The 27,843-nt window shown below is 40.1% G+C and overlaps 1 protein-coding gene across 1 annotated transcript in view; it reads left to right on the plus strand.

Annotated features, from left to right (window-relative positions):
* ST8SIA1 (ST8 alpha-N-acetyl-neuraminide alpha-2,8-sialyltransferase 1) overlaps positions 1-27,462 on the plus strand; it is a 119,557-nt gene extending 92,095 nt beyond the window's left edge. Inside the window, exon 5 of the mRNA XM_026066927.1 lies at positions 26,788-27,462. Coding sequence (XP_025922712.1) covers positions 26,788-27,274 — 487 coding nt within the window. The 3' untranslated portion in view covers positions 27,275-27,462. The remainder of the gene's footprint in view (positions 1-26,787) is intronic.
* The last annotated feature ends 381 nt before the right edge of the window (positions 27,463-27,843 follow it).

Genomic DNA, 27,843 nt, shown 5'->3' on the forward strand with positions numbered 1-27,843 from the left:
AGTTAAAGTCAGCAAACTGAAAAGCGGTATCAAAAATGTTACAGTAGTAACAGCATTTTATCACCCAGATACTCTGGATTTAAAATTGTGTAACTGAGCATGGGATTTGGGCTTCCTTTTGAAGGGAATCAAAAGATAATAAAAGCAGAACCTACTGATTCATAGTTGAAGTTGCTAATTTCACATTGTTTTTATACAGTGATGAACTAGAAAATGAGTGAGAGCCCTTCTAGCCATGATTAATATTAATAGAAGTCCTAGGGTTTCCAAAAGCATGTTGGTTCCTATATATTTTGTGGTGCATATACCTTTAAATGCATGTGATTTGTAGAAAGTGTAATTGGATCTTTTTGTTGTTTATAGCAGAAGATTCTGTCTAATATTTTGAAATACGGCATTTTGATGAGTACCCGTAAAACAGCAGTCAGCTTTTGGCCAACAAAATGCTAACATTCATTTTTCTAGGGATCACCAGTGCATATTACATGTGACACCGGTAGTGTATTATTTATAATAAGTTATGTTTTCCCATCTTTAATTTATCAAAATGCATTTACATACTCAAGATCTAATTCACAGTGTGTACTTTCCTAATAGGTTAATGGTATGACTAAGACGATCTACTTTAGTAAAGTAGTCTTTATTTTTAGGTACGACTTCAGAGTCTTACAGAATGACCAGTGCCTCCCATTTTGTGTTAATATTTTTTAACTGGGTTGTACATGTGATAGTTACAATATTGGAACTATAAAATTGAGTAGCAACCCTGTCATTCTACTGACAATGTAATTGGTGTTGTCCATTATGGTTTACGAATTTCTCCTGCAACTGAAGTTAATTGCTGGTATCTTTGTCACCTCCAAAGCCAGTCTATGGGTTTAGATTTAGGCACCATGTATTTTGAACCTTGCTGGTTCTCAGTTCCATGACCAGTTTCTTTGCATTTTGGTGGTATGCTGCTGCTTGATTTTGCTTCTGGCTGGGGACAGTTTTGAACAGTTTGAGTGTGAGCAAAAGCCCATATTCCTTTCCATGTATTTAAATGGGCAGAGAAGATGTAATATTTGTAGTTTCACAGCTTCACTAGTGGTGGGAAAGTTGAACTGATTATAAAGTGAGGGAAAAGGCACAAATCTTTTAGCAGACCACCAAAACCTGAAAGGGACATTTGGCAAACACAAGCTGAGCAAATCTGTGAGGCCCTATAGCCACGGGCTGAGTTATACAGATGGGTCTCAAGTGGCAGAAGTGCCTGCTGCTTCACTGTTTTTTTAGCAGAGGGATATACAAACCTTTATCTTTCCTGCATGAGATTAGAGTAACCTAATCTCCACCAGCTGGTTACTGAATTTTGCTATGAACTAGGAAAATCAATTTTTCTCTTTTTACTAATTGTCTTAATGAATTTTTAAAAAAAGCTAATGAGTAATAAATGTTGAATTTTTAACTTCTGACGTGGCCAGAAAATGTTACGTAAAAGATAATCACCTTATGAATGCTGAATCACTGATTCAGATTAAAATGTTTTACACCAGCTGAGGAAATCTCACAGAGAGGCTATGCTCCAGGTGAGCTTTATGTTAAATTTCAGACCCCTTTCCACAGACTGTCAGGCTTGGACGCCAGGTCCTTATGCCTCAGGTGTGTATTTACTTAGCAAACACCTGAGGTGGTGTGAAGTGCTACCTGCCCCCCTTCCCTAACTGCTTGTCCCTGATTGAAGGCAGAATTTGTGAAGGTGGGTGCATGTTCTGTGGCTTTTGTTCAACGCACCACTGAAGGCAGCTTTAGCAAAGCTGCAGAGCTTTGCGTTGAAGCCTCTGGCAAGCCTCACAAGTTGCATTTTACTGACTTTCTTGGGAGGTGGTAACCCCTAGCAGAGGGCAGGAACAAAGAGGTGGGAGAACAGGTTGTTACATGTTAAATCACCACTATGAATGTGAGTCTAAGCCTGAACAAATCTGCAGATCTCTCCAACTGCTTATGTTTGTCTTTCCATTGTGTGTTGCCGCCCTTTCTAAATAATTGTCCTTTTCTCTTGGCCTTGCTATAAGAAATCAAAACTAGAAGTATTACTCTTGTGTAGCTGACGGTCATTTACTGGCGTCAACATGACTGTCTCTTAATATCATAACTTAATCCACATAATTTAAAAAATCAACGCTGAAGTGCTTTTGAAAGTGAGAAGTAAGAAGTCATTTATGATAGGTGCACACTGCGTAGGCAAAAAACAGAGATTCCTGGGAATTTATAGTTGTTCAGGGTATGATAGGATACTCAGAGTAAGCCGTCCTCTGATATCTAAGGGGAATGTTACATTGCGCAGTTTCGAATGCCCCACAAAGAGCTCCTCTGTTTCTCTGTAAGTGGCATCAGTCTGTTTGTGTCAGTATGGCAAAAGCTTACGTGCTATTACTGAGAGTTCCCTTTTGTTGAACCAGAGGGAGAGCTTACAGTAAAGCTTTTTTTAAATCAGCAAAAGTGGGAAGTTGATCACTGAATTACATAACAGCCATACTAACTAGAGCTGGGTAGGAAACAGCTATTTTTAGTCTGAAGTCTTTTTTTTCCCCCCAGATAACCAAAAATTTTCCCTTCACATAAATCAAAATACCTTTTTTTTTTTTTTTTTTTTTTTTGCACTGCAAATCTGAAACAAGCATGTGATTCAGAGTGCTTAAGGACTGCAAGAGGAGAGGTCCTTGATTATTCCCTTCTCTGCAACAACAAGCCCTTTCTTCCTTGAACCCTAGGCTAGCATATTATGTCTGGTTTTGAGTGTCCAGGCATATTTAACAGAATCACAAAGACTCTGTGTCTGCCTTCCTTCTGGCAGTAGATTCTCCTCCCCAGAAAGAAATTTCAATGGTGATTCAACAAGGAAGGTGAAACTATTAAAAAAATATATACTTGGCCTTTATGTTTTGTTCTGCGCTCACATTTCCTTTATCTCAGTACAAATTAAATGGAAGAAGTTATATAAATTAGTGCTGAAGAGATTTGAGAGTGAAAGCTGTTGTTTGAAATCCCAAAGACGATTATAGCTTATTTCCTCACTGATCTTTGACTCAATTGCAATATTAGAGTTTGATTCCTGTTGCACATCATTTCCTGAGAAGCAAAGGAAAATGCCCATGGGTCCACACCTAATAAAGCAGCTTGCTGTTGCTCTTTGAGGCCAAGTTTTGAGGCCAAGAAATCAACTTGTGCAAAGACGGTGTATGTTGCTGTGTATTATTTTGTGATAAGAGCCAATGTGCATTATTGTAACGAGTAGGATGTCAAAACGTGAGTGAAGAACGAGGGTAAGAGAAAGAAGAGGAAGCATTGGGAAGTGGGGTCTAGGTAACATCTGAGAGCTCACTTTACAGTGTCAGGTGAGGAGGAAAAGCAAACATAGAAGAGAAAGAGGAAGAGAAGCTGGGAGAAATATTGCACAGTGTTGGTACTAGTTGTTACAAAATAAATTATCGGGGAACATTACCAGATTGTGCTTTAAAACAATTGACAAGTGTCCCTAGGTGGTGTATGTGTGTGTATGGGGGAATATATTCTGAGCTGTCTGAGTTTAATTACTGCGTTGCTTGTATTCCCATAAGAAAAACAAATGCTTTTGCTGTCATGGTTGCAATTCTCATTTCCAACTGAATGAAATGTAAGAAAGAAAATCAGAGTATTTATTTACATATTTATAAATCCCATCCTGGCAGAATTAGGCATCTTGAAGTAATGGTTAGGTTTGCTTGTTTTTCCCCAGTGTGCTCCTCTGCAGCAGGAGAAAACATTTATCCCAGAACCTTAAACCCCCCTGAACATGTTGCCTTGTTAAGGGATGCAGCTGTCAGTTTTAGTACAGTGTGCAGTATCAGGCTATTCATTAACCTAAAAAAGCTGAACAAAGTTGTTCATAGGTTTGAAATAGGACTTGAAGCAGCCATAGCTGATTCACTGCCATATGCTCACTAAGCCCGAAACCTCTAGCAAAGCACGAGAAAGCATCATCCATCATCAGCGGGTCCCCTCCCAAACGAACGGGAAGGGCCTCTCCTCATCCCACACCATGTACTTAACCTAGTGATAGAGGACATCCTTGGCCTGTCTGGCATTTGATGAGGAAAAGCTGTCAAAGTCAGTCGTGATGAAGGTATTGAGAGGATTTGTGATATTAAAAAAAAAAACAAAAAAAACGCCACAACTGATCAGGGGGTTGATTAATTGTTACTGCGCTGTTAAAACTGGCTGTGTTTAGAAACTGCTCTGCAGTACTGACCGGGAGTCAGTCGCTCTTCTTCTGTTGTGTTTTATTTTGTTTGGTTGTTTTTTTGGTTTTCCTCTGGCATGAATGAGGTAGATTAGGTAAACCGCTCTCTGAACTTGCAGCTCTGGCTCCTATCGTATATGTTGTAAGGGAAGTTGGGCGTCTTCAGGAGCAGCTCTGATGGCTGTATTTAGGCCTTGTTAAGCTCCACTGTCAACAGGAGCTGCCTGGCTCTACTAAACAGCCACTCTTTTTGGGTGGCAAAATGTATGAAAAATTACAGGTGTGTCTCCTTCATTTCACATCAGAAGCAGCTGGATGCAGTCCAATTCTCCCCCCCTCCCCCTTGTTTCCGCCTTTCAGATCAATAGCTAAAAGCAGTGACATGAACCCATCAGCTGTCTGTTAGCCCACACAAAAACAATTCTGCTTTGTTTGCCATTCCACTAGTCCTGTCACTGCCTTTGGAGACAACCTGTCAGTCACTCTCATTACCTTCCATTTGCAAGCAGCTTCCCAGCGGAGCTTGGCTGGTTACCCTTTTCCTCTTTCTCATACTGTACGGTGTTTAAAATACCATGCTCCTCCCTGGGAGTGTGTATTCACGGTGTGCGTTTGGTCTGCTTCTCTGAAGAGCTGAGTGTGTCCCACAATGTGCCATGGATTTCTTTCCTTCCCTTCTCTCTTCTTTCCCCCCTCTCAGTCTCAAAGAGATTAATGGAAATAGAGAATATGTAACAACACAAGCTGACCCGGATCCCCATTTGTAATCATTAAGCCACATTAGCACAGATGGGCGCATATGCAAGCACGGGAACAAAGATGCACGCACACAGCAGCTCTACAGCTGGGGTAAAACTGTCACAGCTTCCCAGAACAGCTTATACCAGCTTTGCCTTACCTTCTTTTGCCCTTTTAGAGAATATTTTAAATGTTACAATGTATAGAAATCTCTTCCATCTGTGGAAGAACAGCACAATTTGAGTTAAGGCAGGTGAGCTATAAAGTATATAATGTGTATGAGCAGGCTTGAACTCCTTTATAATTAACCTGAAACCAATGCATCATATCTTTAAAAAATTATTTTAAGGAAAAACTATCTCACACTCTCTATAGGTATATCATATTTTTCAAAGTGACCATTGAATTAAAAAAAAAGCTCAAACCTGAACCATGTATGTCATGAATTTAAAACCTTTTAAAGTTTCATGCTTTTTTACCAACTAAATATCCAATTAAAAGGAGAAGAATATTAAACTTTATGGAGGTTTTGAACCTGATTATGCCTTGATAGGGTGCAGGCATTTTTCCAGCCCATTTTGAGCTGCCTGAAGACAACCCAGAACTGTTTGTAAAGCAGTTTTAGCACACTGATAAGTATGAGGTAGTAACTCCTGCAATGAGATCAGTATGAGTGAGACTCATAGTCCTCTGCTTTAATTCTATGACAATCCCTTTGTAAACAATAAAGTACTTATAACTTCTCTTATGAAGGCTATGAAGGAGCAGACATTACCTGTTTCAAATCATACGGCTTCAGTCTACCATTTGTGGCACTTAACTAATTTTGATAAGGCAGTGTAATTTGTGCTAGCTGAGAGACAGAAAATGTCCCAGATCTAATTTTATAGCCCACAGAGTAGCAGGATGTTACAACTCCGCCTTGCAATCTAATAAAGTTAGGTATGCTATGTGTTGATCCTTTAGAGGAAAGCCACGATTTAATGCTGAGGTAAGGATAGAGACCTGGCAGCCTAACCTACCGCTGGGGTCTCAATGTACTAATTTGAATGCTGCTGTAACACTACAAACTTGAACTGTTGGAGAAGCTCTGGTATAAAGAACCCTTTGCAAAGTCTTCCGAAAGACAATTTTTTTTACATGTCCCTGTAGCTGCAATATTTTGGCAGGTTTAATTTGTTGGTGAAATCACTGCCTGGGCTTTTGTTTTTACTGTGTCACTGAAGGACTATAAAAAGACATAAAGCGTCACCTGTTCTGCGGAGTTTTAGTTATAGCTGTATAAGTTACATGTTTTTCTGTATTGCTTGGTGTCTCAATGGTGTTTATAAGTGGGTGCTTGGTTTTCCTTCTTAAACTGTAACTTTTTCATTGAAGGGACTATGTTGGGGACATACTGCTTGCCTATTGAGGTTGAYAGTAGTGACAAAACTAGAGAAAGAGAGGGTGATACCTTAATTTATTATGAACAGTATTTGTAGAATTACAGGCACAAGTACTTGCTGTCAGCTGACTGGTCCTATGATTCTGTTTAATGAAATAGGAAGCTTCTGAATCATGGAACTGACTACTCCGTGTTGTGCCAGCATATAATTTATGGGGACGATGGTGGCCTTCAGGGTCCAGATTAGTGTTTATAGGAGCTAGGAAGGAGATAAAAGAATTTGCTCAATAGCTGTGGGCAAACCATGTAAAGGTCCAGATAAGCCCTGAAACATCTGGGACCTTTGGGCAGGAACCATAGCCAAGAGGAGTCAATGGAAAGATTTTGAAAGGTGTTTATACTTGTACATAAACCTGTGTGCTTTTAGGTCACCTTTGTCTTTCTCACCCTCTCACTAGCTGAACTCAGCCTGTGACTCCCTTTTCATTTGCACATCACTAGTTTTAATAATTTATTTCCACATCATTGCTTTTTGATGTTTTATTGGGAAGCTGCTCACCCTGCTTTTATGCTGCATCTCTCAGAGCATCTTTTCTCTGTCTCTGACCTCAGCCTGTTTCTAGGTGGTCTATATAACCTTTGCATCCTTTCCATCTTTGCCTTCTGCTTGTCTCATTATATTCCACCCCCAACTTTGCAACAAAGGCATAATTAGCAATTTAAATAATCTGCATCCTCTAGCTGATATTAGTCTGTGCTGCAACCTCAATTCATAACATACTCAAAGTGCTCCAAGGTAGACATAATTTTGCATGGCGTGATTTCTTGCGCAGTGAGAACAGTGTGTTAAAAAGATCAAGCCGTGTGTTAACAATGAAAAACCAAGAGGATCAGCCATCTGCTGTGGAAGACATTGCCTTGAGGATTAAAAACTGTAGAATACTGTTACACCTGGTCTTTGACCACCTGCACTTGTGCTGCACAACCAAGTCTTCAGACTGTGCTGATGGGGCTTTGTTTTTCTCAGCAGTTGCAGCTGCAGTGTTTATTTCACAGCACTCATGGTGGAATTGCTTGTTTTCATCATTCCTGTTGCCTTCTGCATGACATGCATCTCCGCACACATCCTTCCAATATTTTTTTCTGTGTCTAAGTAGATAAAGGTGTAGGACTTTTAAAGTGGCCGTTCTTCAGGGGTTGTGTCATTGAGTCCAAAAGGCTTGGATAAGGTCCCAGAGATTCCTCATCTCTTCTTGTCCTTTACTCCTTCCTGTGACAGTGTGCATGTTTCAAAATGCTGCTGATGGACTAATTGTATCCGAATGAGAAAAAATCTAGAGTAACTCCACTGAAGTCAGACATGACATAAGCAGAGTTACTCAGGCAGATAGAGAGAGTTTGGTCCATTGTTCTTTTTTTCACAATACAGTTCCATAGTCCTGAATTAGTAGGATGCAACTATGTCAAATCATAAAATCTTTCAATACTAGGTGCAATCTCAGCAATTTAGGTACAGCGCAGGGATTTGCATGCAGTCAGTGTTTGCACTGGCAGACTTTTAGTCATTTTCAATAATTCTGTTGTCTAACCAGCTCATTCTGTTTAAGATCCTAGCATTAGAGGAGGCATTATTCTTTGCTGGCAAGCAGATTGCTTGTCATAACATGCTCAGCCTGTGCTGTTGGTACATAATATACCTATCCATCATCTCTTAAATTTACGAGGATAAATGCCATCTCTCAAGCTGGGCTGATACTTATCATCTCAAAAGTACATTCACCTGGGATATATGTCTCAGGATGATATTGAATTAATCCTTGTCAAGTTTAGATAACTTCATCCCTGTGAATTTCTTGGTGTGACAGTGATACAGGTGGATAATAGTCCACTTTTGTCAAGTGACAATAACTTCACTTTCCACAGAATTTTTACCTATATTTGATTTATGCAATGTGTTCCTGTATGCTACAGGAATTTTCCCTTTGGGCTGTCTGAGAGTGGGATCAAACCCTTTGGTCTGAAGGAAGTTGTTGTGTCCATTTTTTTCTGTGGCATCTGTTTTCAGAACACGACAGGGCATTTTCCATGCTTCTCTGTCACTGTGCTATTTGTTTCCACATGCATTTTAACATATGCAGCTGGCCATTTTCCCTTGGTCTCATTATAGCTTTCTCTGTCTGAGCTGGTGAAATGTGGTTCTTATACAGTGCTTTCTGCCTCGGTCACAGGGAAGATGCAATATTCTTGAGAAGAGGAAGACGATGGCTGTCTGCCATGCAGAGAGCAGGGTTGAGACTGCAGCTGGGATCGGCAATGCTGGGGCTACGATGCCTGCTCGCTCACTAACAGTCCTTGGCCATATCCTGTCCATCACAGATGTGCATATCATTTGCACCAGAGACAGCCATTATCTAAAATGTTTCCTAGCTGTTATCTAAAATGTTTCCCATCCTCTTGCTTCCTCAAATTCCAACAGCTCCTTTTTTAAAGGTGCTTTGAGTTTGCATACAGTTTCTGCCTCTGGTCTGCACATGTCAGGAGACTTGCAAAGGTCTGCAGGGAAGCCTGCTGCCCCTACAGCATGTCTTGCTGGCCTGACTCCTCCTTACCCGTCCTCACAAACACCCGCTGTGCACGGGCTGAAGGGCTGCTGTCTATTTAGGGCAGCGCTGTTTTGTTTTGGAGAGTGCTTTCCTCCTGCTGTCTGCACCCGGAGTAGGACTGCTTGGCCTGCTGCGTCCAAATCACTGAGCTGGTTCTGCTCAGTCCTGCTCTAATTTTCTTAGTCCAGTGCTCTTCTGTGGCGGTCCCTGTCCAGTGTCTTTGGACTTAAAGCCACTTTTGTTTTATTTTACTGTAATGTTCTTGATTTTAAGAGGATGGGTAGACAAGGACAAAAGATGAAGGCCCGATTTTGATCTGAACTCTGAAGCTGTGTTCATCATTCATGGGGGAAACGATGTCTTTCTGACACTACTGGTTATAAAGTATGAATATGTCATGAACATAATTTTGAATGTAGCTGCCTTAGAAGGATTTCCAGTACCTGGATTATTATCCCCCTACTCAGTACAGGAGATAGGGTTTGGATCCATAACTGGCCATTTCACTTGGCACATTTCTTCAATTATAAACAGCTCCCGTGTCTTGATGGTGGGCCTATTGATAACCCTGGGGTGCATTTTTTGGATGAATAATTTATTCACTGAAAAATGCAAGTTTTTACATTTTTTGCAAATTCCTTCCAAAACTGTTTACAAGTTCTTGCCAGTTCAGTAGTAGTTTATCTAATAAAGAAGTACTCCATTTTGACATTTTCTAAGTGGTTGGCAACCAGAATAACAAAAGGTCCAGAAACAAGCATAAAAAAAGAAGAGATCCAAGAACGAACACAAAAAGAGGAAGATAGGAGAACTAAGGTTAGGAAACGATTTTGTGTCTTAACATCAAAAGGTCCCTCTGCAGGATGTATGGAAGATTCAACTATAAATAAGTGTGAGATGCTGGGTAACATATTCAGACAATGCATTTTGTACTAGGTTGAATAAAATATTCCAAAACGTTTTATTCTTTTTTTTTCCTCACAGGTGATAAAAGTATTTTTCTGTTTGTCCAGGAACTAAAAGGCAAGTTTTAAAAGAAATAAAAGCCTGTAGTATCTTTTCTTAATATAAATTTTAAAGAAGAAAATAGTATGAAATTGCTTGCTGAGGTGTTTATTGAAGGAGTATTTGGAATATATATCCATATGGATATATATTAAAAGGGAGGGGAGCACAGTCAGGGTAGGAAGATTCATGCAATAGTTCCAACGACACCGGAAAAAAAGAGGCAGCAGCTGAAAAAAGTAGATTGGAGTAGAAAGAGGAAGTAATATTTTATGTTCACTAAGATAACCAAAGGTCTAAACAAAAACCTCTAAAGGACTAATGTGAGGGGAAAGAATGCTAAGGGAAGTATGCATCGGAAATGAGGTTAGAGCCCAGAATATTTTGAAATAAATACTTTCTACCAAGAATGAAAATCCCTGTCTGTTCCTCTAAACACAAAGTTCATGATGAATGGTTTCCTTTTCATTTTTCACTCAAACTAACCTCCAGGGTTCTTAGTTTTTCTCTGCCTTGATGGTACCCATCCAGATTTAGTACAAGTGCAGATGGAATTCATACGTGCTTAATCCTGTCTTTCAAATCATGTATCCTGTCTTAGCCCATTAGATTCTTTCAGTGCTTCAGCACAGTAGGAAATTGAAAAATCCTTTGAGGAAAGCATCCTGCAATCTCCAGCACATGGAGAATGATTTAAAAATGTTGGCAATCTTGTCTTTTTCCTCTTTGGGTACTCTGCAGGAAGCATAATAAATTTCAGCTGAGCTCTGATCCATAGCTCAGAAATGTCAAAATGGGAGGTGGGCAAAATCCTTACCAAGTACTCAACTGATGATACATGAGACGTTAGAAAACTCAGCTTACTCCCGATCTTTCCTGGCTTCTCAAAACAAACAGGAAGAAAAAGCAACAGAAAGTTACTTTTGTTCTCAAGGAGAGTAGTTATATCTACAGAAATAATGAATTATCATTTTTACACATGCTTTTCGGGTAGAACTTGAATTTTTAAGCTTATGAATCCATTGTGGATTTCTTGTTAGCTAAATGAAGCTGATTTTGTCTTTACATTTTTTACCAACAAAAGCACTTGATTGTAAGAGTAAAGGAGTAGTATTCCTTTCCATGAGTCTCCCCAGCTAAGTTAGACAAGCTCAAATTTATAGGTTGAGTTTCTATCATGTGGAGCTTTTGGGGAAAAGCTGAATGGTTGAGATTAGTTCTGACTTATTTGGATGACACAGCAAATAGTAGCACAAACTGCTGTTTTACTAAGTTCAGCCATTCTGTTTTAGAGGAAGTTTGTTTTAATCAGTTTTTCATGGCAGTTTTCTGCCATCTGGCCATCTGGAATATATTACAGACAAGAACTTCTACATAGTTAGTTAAATGAGAGATGTACCACCCTAACACCTTCTTTCTACCCTCCTGCCTCCTTTCCTTTTTCTTTAAGAGAGATTCTCCTTTAATTTCTGATTGGAATGTGTAAATAGTGGGAGCATGGTGATTTTCAAGATATATGGAGCACTTCGCTAGGTTAAACATTCAGGCTGATTTGCTGAAATTTTTCATCTTGGTTTCATCTTTTTTCCGCAATAGCTGGTCTGTTGGAAGAGGAAACAGAAATCTGCCAAAAGCTGTCATTCCATTGAGATAGAAGCAAATGGTACTTTTGGAAGATAAAGCAGGCTGAAGAAAATCAAACTGTCAGTGTGTATAGCACAATTTAACAGAGCAGAGAATAATGTGATTCTTATGGAGGAAGAATTTCTCCAGAATGGATTAAAGGTGGAATTTGAATCCGAACATTTCATTCTAGTAGCAGTAGCAGAGTTGGGTGGAAAAAMAGGTAAAGCAGTTTTTATTTACTTAAATAGTCATTTACTGGCATGAGGGGCACCGGGAGAATTCTCTTAGTGTAGTAACTGAAAAGGACTTACCAAAATTGTGTGTTTAGCTTTAGTCGAGCTCTTAGTTAATATTTACTTCACTAACTGTGGCCAGTAATCTTCCACCTAACAAATAAATAGCAGTGCAGATGCTTAAAGTTTTTATGCCACTGAAATATCTGGATTTGTATGAAGCAAAATGAGAAAATTACTTGTTCCGTTATTGTATATATTAAACTATTCTTATGCACTGGGYTTCTTGGTAAATTATGGTTTAGTTGTGAATTATCAAGGCTGACAGTAGAGAAAATGCAAACAGGGAGCTTTCTAAACCAGGAAGATTTTAAAAAATATTGCTATATACTTAGAAGTGTATAATGGTAACATAACTTTTTTATTTTACTGTGAGTTCCAAACTCCYCTAGCAGTTTGTTGTTTATCATCAATGGTTTTCAAACATGGCAAAGAATTATTTCCCTAGTGAGGTTTCTGTGTGGCAGGTAGGGGCTACTGATCTATCACATATATATCACAAAGTACATCATATTGTGAAATTCCAAAATGTTGTTGTGGAAGAAAGTTGAGGGGTTTTTCATGATTCAGGGCAGCAAATCAGAAGATGCCTGCTCACATCCTTCATGAACTTTCCCAAAGGAAAGGAAATTCAGGAAGATGACAAGCAGGGTATTTTAAGTGGGAGAATGTACACGTATGGAAGTTGTGAGCATGTGAAAGAATATAGCTCCATACTCAGAAAAACAAAGTAAAAAAGGTGGACAGTGCACAGATTGTACAGTAAAGGATATTATATCCCCTTCTGTGAGAGTATGGGAATCCCTTACTGTGATCCTTCAAAGCGAGGCACTTGTTTCTTGTCCTTCCTATGGCCTGAGCACAACATGGTCCAGTACAGCCTGAGGGAGACTCGTGCTCTGCCCCTTCCCAGCCTTGGTGGCCTGTCCCTCGGCGGTTCCTGGAGGCACTATGTGGAGCACAAAGGTTACTCCTGATTTTGGATGTAAGCCTGGCAGGAGGGCAGTGTGGGGCACTGCCCTGGATACACTCTGCCTGCGCGTGATCGCAGCCTCCACTAGCTTGAGTCTTACTGGTGTGGGCATGGCAGCAGCAAAGGGATCAGGGCTTGGCTTTAACTCTCTGAGTACGATCCTGGACTGGCCTGTATAGGCGTCACCGAAACCCCCATTGCTTGTTCCTGGCTAGTAAAACCAGGTATAAGGACAGGTCCTCGGCTGCCCCCCACTGTGCTGCCACAGATTCCCCATTGCAGTCCCAGATGTGGCTCATGCAAGCGCCAAAACACAGGTTGTTCTTCACCTCTATTGCACTGCGCTGGTGTACTTCCTTATCTGATGGCCAGCGGCTGTGTCTACATTGGTATATCAGAGGGACAGGGCCCAATCCCCAGCTCCAATGCCAGGCGGCACAGACCGGCTTGCACAAGCGCATTGATTGAGTGTCGCTAGTGTGTTTGCCTTGGAGAGAACTAGCTGAAGCGTCTGAAGCAGCACCAGTGGGCGAGCTCATGCAGTTAAATGATGTGAATGATGAGGAATCCAGCATTTTACTTGCTTCCAGGGCCTTTAACAGAGACAGTGAATTTCACTGTATTACAGCACTGTTTCTCCAGCAGCTATTAGGTACGGCTAGACAAAACGGTTGTCATGAAAATGGATGCTTGCACAGGTTCCTGGTGCTCTTGCAGGTACCTGGATTTTTTGAACAAGGCTTGGACAGTAGTGTTGCAGGCAGTTTCCTCTATGTTTGACTTTGAATGTCTCAGTTTGTGCAGGTCTGAACCAAATGGGTGCTAAGTGGTACAGAGCTGAACCAAACAAAAAGTATGCATAAAGTCTAACTGAGACTGCTAAGTTTGGGACCATTTGGGGGGGGAGCTGAGAACTGGAGCTTGGGTGTCCTCCAAGGCTTCTCCTTGGGTTGCTTTCTGGAGTCTCAGCTCAGCCAAAAAGCCTACAGCAGATTGCTGGCCCTACTGCAGCAGGAACACTAAGTCTAGGTGATCCCTTCCAGTTCTTTGTTCCTAGACATGTCTTAGTTCCTCTGTCCTTTGGGGAAATCTGTTCATATTACTATCTACAAAGGAGTTGTATGCAAACACCTGAAGGTAGGTTGTCTTGAAAAAGAAACCACTGCTGTGCTATCCTGAGACACCTGTGGGATATTGTAGCTGAACTAGGTCAGACGTCTGCCCCGTGCACCACTTTAACACCTGAGACTGCAGGGAATGGTATTGAGAAAAAACAACAACAGAGGACTGGCTGGCATATATTGACCAAACTGATTTTGCCGCTGGCCTTTCTGAATGGAGATTCATTAGGCAAACTAGTATACACTAATTGTTTATGAATTTGACTCCGCAGTCATAGTTGCATTAAGCAAGGAATGGAACTGGGTACAGCTGCTGGAACAGAATATATGAGATTTTCTGTCAGAACATTTTTGCAGTGCGCTCTCTTATTTTTTTTTACTTCATGCTTTGACACAATTGCTGCCATCTCTCATTTCTTCTGGTACGTTAAACATTTCAGGTTCAGGAATGCAAATGATTATGCTGAATGAATTGCCTCCATGCTCTTCTGCATCTAGATAATATCATTGTCTTTAGTAGTATGTTTACAGCGTGCTTCTTGAATAATACAGTGTGCTGGTGGTTTCTCAAACTTCAAATATCTAGCATATGAGATCTCATAAGTAAAGACTGAGCTGTATACTCATCTGATAAAAATTTGTGTAAATCCTTTGAAATAAGGGGAACTATGTCAATTTAAAATATCAAAACAGGACTGTAATGATCATGTTTCTACTTCATTATGAGTATTTTTCAAAATAGAGAAATCTTCTAAAATGTGACATTCCTCAGATTGTTCTTTTTAAAATTAAAAATGCAAATGTGAGGGGAGGTGGAGGAAAAGGTCTGATTTTCTAACTAGCAGTACCAGTTTGAGGAGAACTTGTTGGTATTACAGTCAAAGGGCTAGATTTGCTGGAGCATGGAAGGTGGTTTGGCAAAACAAAGCAGCTGTAAGTCTTCATGAACATGCACTGTGGCTTATTGGAGTAGTGGCAATCAGGGAAGGGAGAGTTGGCCTTGAAGCAAAGTCAGATAAAAATGTGTTGCTTGTTGAAAAGTGTATTTGTTTTCAAAATCATTATCTGGATAAAGCAAACTTCAGCAATAGCTCCCAAGTGTTGCAGCATCTCTCTTTGAAGTATTCTGGCCTGTGTCTGTAAAACAAAAAGGCTAAATTCCATTAATCTTAGTGTTTGATTAGCTGTTTGGGGGATATGTGTACTATGCTACTAGGGATGCAAAGGTCTAACAGCCAAAGTAGCTGGTCTCTGAATGATCCTCCCAGCATTTGAAAACCTTCTGGAAGTGTAACTGCTTCTGCATCATTCTCAGGATGGGATTACAGCAGTGGCTGCTCTTTGTCCTGTGTGATTTACGGCTAACCTGGTGTTCTTCAAAGCTGCTGACAGCATCAACATTTACAGCTACTCTCAAACCTAGGATCTGGCCTTAGCTGTAAAATCCTTTAGCCTTATCAAATGGATGCCCTCAGGGCATTTTGTTTTCCTCTGTCTGAGTTGTGCTGTAGACATCATACTGTACCTTCCTTCTTACTCCAGAATATCCTTCGGCTACATTGCTAAGTCTTCAGCTAGAAAGTGAGTTTCAAGTCCAGACAAAGATAAGCACCTTCATGGTAGCTTTTTTTCAGGTAATGTGTTTACTGCTGCTTTAGGGAGACAAACCACTATTGGATAGCTTTTATTCCCCTTTGATCATTCAGTAATAGTTTAAAATAATGGCTTAATCTTTGTTCACATCTTTGGTGTTTATTGTAATAGCATAAAGCATGCGGAAGCCATTTAGTATTAATGTGAATGTCAGAAGTCCTTTGATAGAATTTCTACTATACTTCAGTGTTAATTGCTCTGAGCATTAAAGAAAAGCAGCTTATTCTTTGTGCTGTCTGGATTTGAAAGAAATCTTGATTTTGTAGAAGATGGGAACTCATTTTCCTTAGTCCTTGGTATGTGAGCACCTGTAAAACCAATGCTGTTTGGGTTTCTGAGAGAAAAGATAGCTCAAAGGAGTACAAAAAAAGGGGTTTATAGTTAGACCATTGCTTCAAGCACTTGTCAGGACAGCACTTACCATCTCCTACCTAACCCATGTGATATCAGTGGGTCACTTCAGTCTAACTCCTGTTGCAACAGTGCTTTAGTACCTTCATGAAGTGAATGGTGCAAAGATCTAAGTCAAATAAAAATAAATGAAGCTAGGGCTAGATGGATGTTTTTGCTGACTATAACTTCCAGATAATATAGTTTAAGTTGTCCCCAAGCCATTTACAAAATCAGATTGTTTCAGCTGAACAACATTGAGCTTGGTTCAGAAAACTGCCAAAATAGAGGCCATATTTTATGTGAGAGGTGAGTGATCAGCTCAGTTATTGAAGTTGTGGTAGGTCYAAGTTAGCTTCCTTTTGTCTCTGAGAAGATGTAAACCTCTGTTTCTCATCTAGTAGGAGGCAGTCATAACCAAAGGGGTAGTCTGGGCTGGTGCTATCAGTGTCATCTATTAATAGTTTGAATTTGTATAACTAAACAGGCAGAGTCTGAAAGGTGGGTGACCCCCCCACCAGTTTAGATGGTCGCTCTCTTTTTGTCTTCTCTTCTGATTTAATGAATACTTTATGTCAAGTAAAGTTAGCTTTAACTGAATGCCTTCCTAGCTCGTTGCTGAAATCTGAGATTGTATTGCCCAGGTGAACATCCTGGCAATAGGGTTCTCTGAAGTCAAGCTCCATCCTGTTCTGGCTGTTCATTGACTGTTCCTTGAGTTAGCGAAGAAAAGACAGAAAGATTTTCTTGGCTGGTATTTAAGAATATGAGACAGTGGGACAACCTTTGTGTTACAATGTGTTATTAAAAATGAGAGGCATAACACTTTTAAATGTATGACACAGGAAGGACACCAACCACATTTTAAAAAAATGCTTGCATATGATCTAGTAACACTGACCCTTCTCTGGCATTTGGAAACTAAGAGAAATGGTGAGCTGAGTGTTTTGTTCCATTTTGTTCAGCCAGTGCATAGAGGGCTGTAAAGATTCACTGACTGCCTTTGAGGAATATACTTGAATTCTAACAAATAGCATTTATTTCCAGCCACCTTAAACATGCTCGGAGAAGACATAGCCGTTGCAGAGAAGCTGTATGAATTATTTTCAACTCTGTACACTATGGAGGAAACTGAGGAGATTCCCTGTGTGAATGGGGAGACTTAGCAGGCTGAAAATGAAGTAACTATTAGAGAGTTTAGGGTACAAACAGACAGGCTGGACATGAACATATCAGCAGGATGGATGGTGTTCACCCAGTTCTGAAATTTAGGTTATGAAGTGTGTCTCCTCACTTAAAACTGCTTTTGTACTTGAACTCTGGAGGATGTCAAATAAGGCACCAATGTTTCAAAATGGTTCAAGGATATATTAGGCCTTTAAGCCTGATGTCCGTACTGGCCAAATTGGTAGAGACTATATATAGTACAGTATATTATATATGTAATATACAGTGAACACTTGGATAAATATGTGTGAAGATTCAACATGGTTGACTCCAAGGGAAATTTTTCCTTTTAAAACTTTTGGAGTTCTTTGAACAGATCAACAAGCACATGGGCAAGGATGGTCTATATCCAGTTGATAAAGTCTATTTGAATTTCCAAAAGGCTTTTGACAAAGGGAAAGAAATCAAGGCGGTCATGACATAAGAGGGAAGGTCCTGGAGTGTCATGGTGAAATAACTGGTTAGACGGATGCAGAGGTTAAGAGGTTAGACAAATATGTGGAAGTACAATTAACTGGGGTTACTAATAGACAAAGTATACCAGGCTTGGGAAATCCTCTCAGCTGCAAATATTTCTATGTGGAGAGAGTTCAAATATACTTGCCTAGAGTTCTTACTCTTCCCTAGGTGCCCATGAATGAGTTGCACAAATGGGTGGTAGGCTCTTCTGAAGATTCAGTGTACAGCTACTCAACCCATCTCAAACACTGTCTGTTGAAAGCCTTGAGAAAGCATCTACCAACATTTCTAGAGGAAGCATAGTTAAATAGCAGCAGAAGACCTGAGAAATATTGCTGTAAATTGGTATTAGAGGAGTGTTAAGACTTTTTCAACAGAAGGGGCGTTTTGAAAACTTGTCAAAACTTCAGTGGTCTGTAGCCAAAGACAAGATATAGCTGCAACTCCTCGGACTGATTTGAATTCTCCTGGCTCATTTTCAGTGATCTGAATGATGGCATGGACTCTTATGCTACGGACTGACTGGAAAGGACTTCCTTGTCCATCGAACTGCCAAAGTTTGCTTCTCTTTTTCCATCTTTTTAGCTTTATATCTGGGCACCACTGACCTAGCAGGCCCAGGGCAGTTTATCGCCTCTTCTGCATATATTTAGGTGGCTACTAGTTATGCTTATTGTCCTACAGATGCCAAAACAGGGTGATGTTGCCCAGAGGGAGCTGCTAATATAGAAAATACAATGATCTCCTCTTGCACATTTTAGTGTCATGTGAATTTATTTTACCATGTTTTAAATTTTGTAGATTCACCCCGTGTTCCTGTGGGCTCTGAACAACTGTTTTTATTATCAAGCTTTTAGTTGTTTACATTGTTTAATATGGATCTACAATCCAGGTGCAGGCCATGTGCCATGACCTCAGAGACCACCAGTGGTCCATATACTGTATTAAAAAAAAAAACACAACAACAACAAAACATTTCTTAGGTGCTCACTTGAAAAAAGGCAGCCTGTCCTGCTTGCACTTTATGTGATAATGCCTGCCAAAGGTTCTACTGTTTTACATAGTTCCTTTTCAGTTTACACACTTAGTAGCACATAGCATCTTTAAAAAGAAAACACCTTCAGTTCAAACATTGCTGTTTTTCTCTCCCCGTTCAATTCTCTTTGGAAAGAGCTCTAAGAGGTTGAAGAGAGGATATAGCTGAATGTCACCTTCACTGACATTTGCAAATTATTGATATACTAGGGAGGTCATGATACTAAAGTGAAATTGAAAAAGGCTTAGTTTACTGTTAAGTATACCAGCCAGAAAGTGTTCTTAGCTATGAATAGGTCTTTCATGGTTCTAAACATTTGATACATTTTATATTTAGGTTGCAAAGCATTTGAAGTTTTAAGGTCGGCATGAACAGACAGGAAAGCATAATTTTATTAGCTTTGAGTTTGCTGCAATGCTATTGCAGGCAGTGATCTCCTGAGACCTCACAATTTATCAGTGCTGCATCTGGACAATATGTGGGTGGAAGACCTAGAAGTGCAGGAAATGCTGCACTGTTATTTCCCTGGGAGGGGATGACTTCAAAGGCGAAAATGGCAGTGTCTTTTAAAAGTCCATGACAGTCTTTTCCTGTTTGGTTGCTGTCCCAAAGACACAGTAAACAGTCTCAGAGAACATGTGTGTTAATCAAAAGTAATCTGATGAAGTTTATATTTTCAGTATTTTTACTGGGTAATCCTAAGATCTTTTTGGAATCATATAAAGCTGAAACAAAAGTGAACAGGCCAAATTTATTTCTGTATAACTTAAGGGAGGGATAACAGAAATGACTTTAGTATAGAATTTGAGTTTTTGTTGCAGTTCTGTTTCCCATTAAAACTGGAGAAAATATATGATCTGATTAGGTTTCTTCACACAGGCCCAGTAAGTACCTTGGCATACAGTCCAGTGAAATTAAATGATAAAGATATAGAACTTAGTTCTGTGACTTTTTTCTAGCTAATTTCACTGGTTGTCTGTCTTACCATTCTCCAGACTTTGTGCTGCAAGTGCTATGGCAGTATTAAGAAGGTTTAAAAATACTAGGCATTTTGACAACACAAGTAGTTTGCAACCATGCTGTTCTGCCTATGCTTTTATATTATTTCCACTTCTGTGACTTTAGCAGCCACAGTCTTCAAAGAGTCAAACTAAGATGAACAGCTCATCTTGTGAAAGCTGAGATTCAAGCTGTCAGATAACAGAATTGATGTTTAGCTCTGCTGCTTTTGGAAATAGTAGCTATTAAAAACACATTCTAATTTGAGTTGGCAGAGTAGGGAACAGGCACGGTCCCAAAATACCAGTGAACACTGATTTTAATGTACCATTGCTTTCAGATCACTACTGTGTATAGGATAGCTCTATGTTCCGTTGAAAAGTGGAGAGTCAGCTTTCCCTTGGCACTATATATAGCATTCCCAGTGTGACAGCATAAGAGCAGTAATGGATGGAGGTTAAAAAAAACTAATTAATACTGAATTCAGTCATAAGGGGAGCCTGTTTTTTCATGGGGTTTAGAGTTTACCTCTCCAATGTTTAACTGGACTTCCTAAGTGCATTAAATTATTCTGAAGGTCATTTGTTAAGGACAGCATGTAATTAAGAGAGAGAGAGGCTGAGAAAGATGTTGTAGTCTGCAGTCCCTGTGGAAAGAGAGTGCTTCTTTGCTTTTGGGTCTTTGGAGCTGGTCATGGGAGTGAACAGAATCCTTGACCTGGAAAGGGCCATTGACAAGGTGTATAGAAGGAGAATCAAGCTAATTTATTTGTCTTTAATCTTTGGGACCAGAAACTGGAGGAAAGCACAAGTTGTTTGAGCCTGGAAGCCCTTGTCAACAAGAGAAAGAGGAGGCAGTGTGGGGTCTCAGCAGGCTGGCAGTTGTGCAGAAGCAGAGAGCTAAAGATTGCCCTGGAGATGGCCGTACTCTGAAGAATGAGCACGTCCCCTGGGAGGCTGAATGGAAGATTTGTTTTCTTTGGATCCATAAAGGGCAATCAGGTCAGGGGGGAGGGAGAAGAGCAAAGGGAAGGAAAAGATGAGGATTGTGTCACCCCATCAGTGCTATGAGTTCTCGCAGTACATGGGAGAATTACTTGTGCTGAAATGTTTTCAAGTGAGATTAGACAAAGCGCTAGGGGCCTGCGACAGCAATAAAAGACTCCTGCATTGATGAAGAATGCTTGGCATCTGTAATTTTAATGATCTCTCTGAGTTGTCTTTGTGATAGATCATGTTACTTCATACCATTTCGAATTACTCTGAAGCATATTGCATGAGTATTTTTTGCACGAGGCTCTGAGCATACTCACAGTGAAATCAGAGTTGGTTTTGCCATTGACTCTACTGAGATTATAACTGAATCTTAAGTAAGATAAGTTTCCTCAGGCTAAGTAAAYAATGACTTGTTTATAACTTGGAAGTTGGGATAAAACAAGAAAGGGTGTGAATTTATAGTATATTAAGTGCTCATTTCTGGCTCCTTCTGTAGACAAGTAGAATAGTCTACCTTGCACCTAATGCATGCCACAAGTGCCTATTTGGAGAAACAAGTGCATGGAAGCTAGCACACTGTTAATTCAGACACAGTCTGTATTTTAGTAGCAGTGGATAAAGAAGCCCCAAAGGGGCACATAATCAAGAAATGTGCCATATGAATGATTAAGAATGGTATTGCTAGCTGAAGGCACAGGTCTGAGGAATCAGTGCAGTAAAACTCCTGTCACAGCAATGACGTTTCAGATGTGTGGTTGCAGGCCAACCAGTTCTGACTCCAGCTGTAAGCCTATTCCAACAGCCGCAGCAAATTGCTAAATCATTCTTGACTAATGCTGACATTAAATTATCTAGATGATTTTTGTAAAGTTATCCTTGCTGTACAGACAAATACATAAGTCTTTATATGCCTTGTACTTTATTCCCCTGAGCTGTACTTGTCTTAATTTTGAAATAATACACTATTTCTTTGGCATCTGAGCTGTTATCCTCATTATTCAATCTTTCTTTTTGCAGTAAGTCATCTTGCAATTAATCCAGAATGCTGAACTTGTGACTTTGCAGATGCCAACACAGCAAGTGACTGGGATATCATCATAAGCATGAGATAGTGACTCTCTAGGGAGATCAAAGAGAAACTGAGATGCAAGAAAATGCTGCCATTATTAGCTGCAAGTGGGTTAGCTCAATATCACTCCAGTAAGTTCTTTGCGGTTACTGGAAGTCATCCTTAAGTACCAGAGAGCAGTTCTGTCCCAAAAATCTGCTAGAGAACATCAATAAGAACATTRAAGACAGATTAAAGACAAAACCCAAAACATTTCATGCTCTTATGGCTTTGATTGTACTGTCATGACAATGTACTGTCTCTAGCAGTTTTCTCTTGGATGCATAATTCTCTCTGAGAAAGTAGAGGAGTATGGCATTTGAGAGAACTCTACAGCTGGTATAAAGGATTTTATTTCTCTGATATCTGTGCAGTTATGCCTACATATGCCCATTGAAGACTGTGTTTTTTAGGTTGATCTGTCATATGGGACCTGACAGGAAAAACACGTTGCTGATGGCATTATTCACTCACTGTCCATTAGTGAGGGTAGCAGAAGCAAAATGCCCAGACTGAACAAGCTGATTTGCTTTTGCTGGCGTTCTGAGTCTTCGTAGCCTCTCTGGGCTGCTCTCTGGGTGCTGGGAGACTTTACTGCAAATTACTTAGCACCACTTGTAATTTTTCAGGAGCTGCTCAGGGCTTGGGAGATTCCAGCTCCAGTTTTGTCTAAATGCTGGGAACCCACCATATGAACTTGTTTGTGTAAGCTTGACTGCAGAAGGTCCAAGGATGATTCTGAATGCAGTTTGGCTGTTTCTTGCTCAGAACGGGGTGCACAGAGAATCTGGTCTGAGGCACACTCTTGCATGAGGGGCTGGATAATTTGATGGGTTTCTTTTGAAGCTCCATGAGTAGGGAGGAACCACACAGCTGTTGTGCTGTTGAGAGTGCCAGAAAGTTCAAAGCTAGACAGGTAAGGTCGGGGCAAGCACTAACTAGGTACCAGCTGCTCCTTATTCAAAGAAAGCCATACAAGGATTGGCAAGAGGGAAGGTTTTGGTGCCTATCTGGACCCACAGACTGTACCAAGGTAGTAGCATTTATGCTAGGACAAGCAGGAAGAAACAATATCCTCACACTCATGCATGGGCTACTGAGCTGATCAGCTGCTGAGGAAAAGATCTTCTGGTCTTTCTGTCAGGCATGGAGTAGTGTCCTCACAGTCTTCTGGGAAGGATTATCCCTCCCAAAGCTACAACTGGAATGATTTTGCCTGCAGGACTCCCTTCTGGATTGGGAGATACACTTAAGCTTCAAGTATGACTTCTAGAAACTTGCTGTTGGGTAGTGTTTGTCCCCAGGTTTCTCAGCCTCTAGCCAGCCTGTGAAATGTCAGAAAGCTGTCCAGGGTTCCTGTTTTTACAAACGGGGAACAGAAAATTTCATTTGCTTCTAATATCTCCCCTCATGAGGAACACAGGATGGGCAGCAGCCTTTTGGCTGTTTCAGGCCATCAGACCAGCCGTAATCAGCATATTTTATGCTTCTACACGGGCTCCTGGCCACCTGTATAATGCCCATCTGTTGAACTGGGCATGATGCCTAATGACACCGTGATCCAGATCATTTGAATAAGGCACTGGTTTCCAGGAAGTGATATTTCTGAAGGACAATTTGCAATAACATGACAAATGCTATCCCTTCTGCGTGAAGTCCTTCCTATGCAGCATTATCATAGCAGTGCCATGTGCTTCTTCATACTTCTAAGGCATTTGGGGGGATTAATCTAAATGAAATGTAAATGTGATGTGGCAACAATAGCACATGAATATGCAGAGACAGTCCCTGTCCCTCTGTGACCACATCTGAGCATTTTTAATGTATTCATCCTAGAACCATGTAATGTTTTTCTGTGAATAGTAAATTTGCTGAAAAACGCGGTTTTAGAATAAACACATCTATTTGCCATATGAATTGAAATTTGTTAATTAGCTGTAAATGGGAAAGAACATGATGAAACTGGCTGCCTGCACTGTCAGAGGAGGAGCTGCCTCTGTCTTCCCCTCATCCAACGTATAAGGACTCCCATCCTGTCAAGGCAGTGGGAGCTGTGTGTTCAGGTTCCCCTTTCTGTGAAAGGAAGTTTGAACGCACATCTCCCAGTGGATACCCGAAGTTATGGGGAGAGAGATGCTCTGAAAATCTGCTGCTGATCTTCCTCTAGCTTGATAAACAATTAGACAGTCTTTAGAACAGGGTTTGGATACTGAGACTCTTATTTCCCAGGTGAATATTGCAAGTATTAAGCGAGAGATTTTTCCCTCCTTAGTGACTGTGTTCTAATCAAAATGGAACAATTTTGATAGTACGAGATAAAGAGTCCCAATTCCTATACCTGATGATCAGATATAGGATCAGCAGGTGGTCCTCCTTCAGGAATCTTTAGGAAGAGAAAACCGTAAAGAACCGTTTGGGGAACACTTAGTTGAAGGTCTAATAGTAATGAAGTGAGAGGGCTTGTACAAGAAGGTACCGCTAGACAATGAAATTCTGCCAGGGCACTTTGCTCTTGGCTGACCTGCTACATACAACTGTATCTTGGCTATTTCTAGAGAGAAAAATGCCAAATTTAATAAGTTATGAAATGATATTTATTGTTGTATTTTGCATATTCAGATTGAATTGATTTCTTGTTTGGATGTCAGTGGCTTTGTCTGCTTGCTATTAGCAAATAGCACGGTGTAGTAGGAGCAGGTCTGTAGAGCAAAACAGTTAGAAGATCCAGATTTGGCTCATTTTAGGGTTTTTGCTTCATAATATCTGTAGTCTAATCCTGTGGACTGAAAGTCTGTTAGCAGTTGGAGAACTCCTAACCCAAAAAGAAACATGCACTTTGCTTTCATTTCAAGTCAGTTTGAAACAAAATACCTAAAACCAAATTTCAATTTACAGGGAATTCAAATTGGTTCCAGTCAGAACAGAATGGTTTATTTCACCATTCCTATGAGTTTTCTTTGAGTGTCTTTTTGGTGTATGTTTTCTAAAAAGACTTGAAGGAAATTTTGAAAGAAACTTGTAGCAAATCAAAAGACCGAAGACTGTGTTCTGAAAATGTCAACAAAATCTTTCAACTTGCTTGGAATATTTTGAGTTTTCTGCTGGAGCAAAGGCTTCAGTGAAGCTTACACATGTTCATGAGACTTTTGGATGTTGCTGTAGCTGTATTTTTTGTTGGCAGTTGTTTCACCTGAAATTTTATCCAGTGCTTTTTCAGGTCATATTGCATCATGTTCAAATCTGTGTATCTTGCTGTGCATGTGATTCTTGCTGTTGTTTCCGAGAAGTTTATGCACAAAATTGATCTCTTCATATCCCTTTGAAAAAGATATTCTCTTACCTATCTCTCTGCCTGTGGCAGAGAAAGGAAAAAAAATCCAGTGCTACTGTCTCAACTTGCTCATTCTGACTCCTCTGCTGTATGACTATGAAATCAGTCATGACACATACATGTGCCTTAGCTGCAAGAAACTGAGAGAGAGGTTGGAGCAACAAAGACAAGACAGACATTTGCAAACTGAGAAAATGTTAGGAATCATGTATGGAAGAGTGACCCAGTTGGTAGGAAAGGAGTGAATGTGAAGACTATGCAGAAATACAGTGGCCTTTGAAGTCATGGACTTTGCCTGCATGCTGAAGTGTATAGGTGCTGTGAAGGTTGCTTGGACTCTAAAAAGATAGCAGACTCTCAAAAGCAAATCATGGTGATTTTCTCATGCAAAAGCATCCTCCAATTCAGTCCATAACCCTAGGACAAGCAGGTGACTCCTGTTACTTAATAGGTTTGTGGTTTAGGTGTTGGATTTTACGTGTGACTGACCTCTATATCAGTTGGATCTAATGCAATGTAATAAATATAAGGACTGTGTAAATCATCTAGAATTTCCTGCCAAATATCTCATTCATCTTGTCATTTCCAGGAGTGTATGACATGGAAAGGTTATGTTCTTGATAAAATACTATTTTCGAAGTAATATATAGGTCTAAAGTCAGGGATAAAATAGACATTAGTAAATGGCTATTAGCAATTTAACAATGATGCAACAAATTTAACCTGATGCAACTTTTATATCTAGAGATGAGAAGACTATCATAGTAGAGAAATAATCTGTACCTATTTATTGCCCTCTTCATAGCTGCCAAATGGTCTCTGCTTTAACTTACACACTGCAAATATCAACAAATCTTAAACCTATTCAACATGCAACTTGTACCATGTTAAACATCAGCTGAGTATCATTAGTGCGTGTCACTAAATTTTTGTGGTACCACTTATCTTAAACAATTCATTAACTTTCTGTTTTACTAGTTTGTAAGAAATACGTTCTTTGAGATTTCTCTCACTTCCAGAATAAGAATCAACTGCTATGGTCGCATAACCTAACACAGATGTAAGTCACTATAAAGGCATAATAAAAACAAATGTGTTGGAAGTTTTATAAAACCAGCATTCATATCTAAATATTTCTTAGTATTGCTTCTTCAGAATGTAGCTTGGGTCCTTTTTTAGTATACCATTAAAAAACAAGAACAATGTGGACTTTCAAAGTGGCTTTTAAAGACTTCTGTGCCCCCCAAAATAAGTTGGATTTTGGAGAAAAAGTGTCACTGAAAATTATTGATTTCCAGGAAAATTGTCAGTATTCCTTTGGGTTTTTTTGACAAGATGAAATCAGAAACATTTTGGTTTTTGGATTTAACTGGGTACCAGATAGTTTTCAACAGTCTCTTTGAGTTTATGTTTTTAGAAGAAAGGCAGTGTTAGACAGTGAGAAGTTTGTCTGGACTTTCTCTGGGCTAGGGAGAAGCCTGCACTTAATTTTAAGTATGTGTAGGAAAAGCAGATTTTAGGTGGATTCTGACATGAGTGGAAAAACCTATATGTGAGCAACATGCTTTTCTTTGTTGTTTTACAGGTTCCAGAATCTGCTTTGGTCTAGAAAGGCATTTGTGGACAGCGTTAAAGTGTATAATCACAGCTATATCTATATGCCAGCCTTCTCGATGAAGACAGGGACAGGACCCTCCCTACGTGTCTATTATACCCTGGAGGACTTCGGTGCCAAGCAGACGGTGCTTTTTGCCAACCCCAATTTCCTGCGTGACATTGGCAAGTTCTGGAAGAGCAAAGGTATCCATGCCAAACGGCTTTCCACGGGACTTTTCCTAGTCAGTGCTGCCCTTGGCCTGTGTGAAGAAGTAACAATTTATGGCTTCTGGCCTTTCTCAGTGGACCTGCACGGGAAGTTTATTAGCCATCACTACTATGACAATGTCTTGCCCGATTCTGGATTCCATGCCATGCCGGAGGAATTTCTGCAGCTCTGGTTTCTTCATAAAAGCGGTGTCCTGAGAATGCAGCTAGAACAATGTGAGGACCCTTTAATCCAGTCTGCTGCCTAAGGATTGTAGGGGTTGGTTTGGGAGATCCAATAGTTTTTAATTTTCATGCCCTCCAGAAAGAGGGCTCTGTTTTCTGTTGATCCTTTTTAAAGGGAAGAATAATTATGGATTTGCATGGACCATAAAAATGCTACTTGAAGGCCAAATGGAAAACGTCCTTAATGTATAATGTTTTATGAAACTGGGGTGAGGGGAAAAGAATCTCCCCATGGAGTCCATTCAGCAGTATTATGAAAATAATGTCGAAAGCAACACAGCTGAACTTTCTGGGTGATGTTTTTAAATGACCCATGTAAAAGGGCATTAAGACTCAGAGAGAAACAGGGCCACCCATGAGCTTTTGCTGACAGTGCCAAATATGACTGTCTGTTCAAAAATCCATTTCATTCCAGATTGGCACCTCATACAACTTTCTTACCCTTTTTTTTTTTCCTCTATGTACATGTGTGTGCGTGCGTATGCAGGAGTGTGTGTGTGGTTTCCTTTTTCTCTCCTTTTCTTCTTTTTCTTTTCTTTTTCTTTTTTTGGTGGACGGAAGGCAGGAAAAGCTTGAAAGCCACAGGAGCTGA

This window comes from Apteryx rowi, unplaced genomic scaffold (genome assembly GCF_003343035.1).
Source record: "Apteryx rowi isolate R43461 unplaced genomic scaffold, aptRow1 scaffold_25, whole genome shotgun sequence".
Classification (NCBI taxonomy): Eukaryota; Metazoa; Chordata; class Aves; order Apterygiformes; family Apterygidae; genus Apteryx; species Apteryx rowi.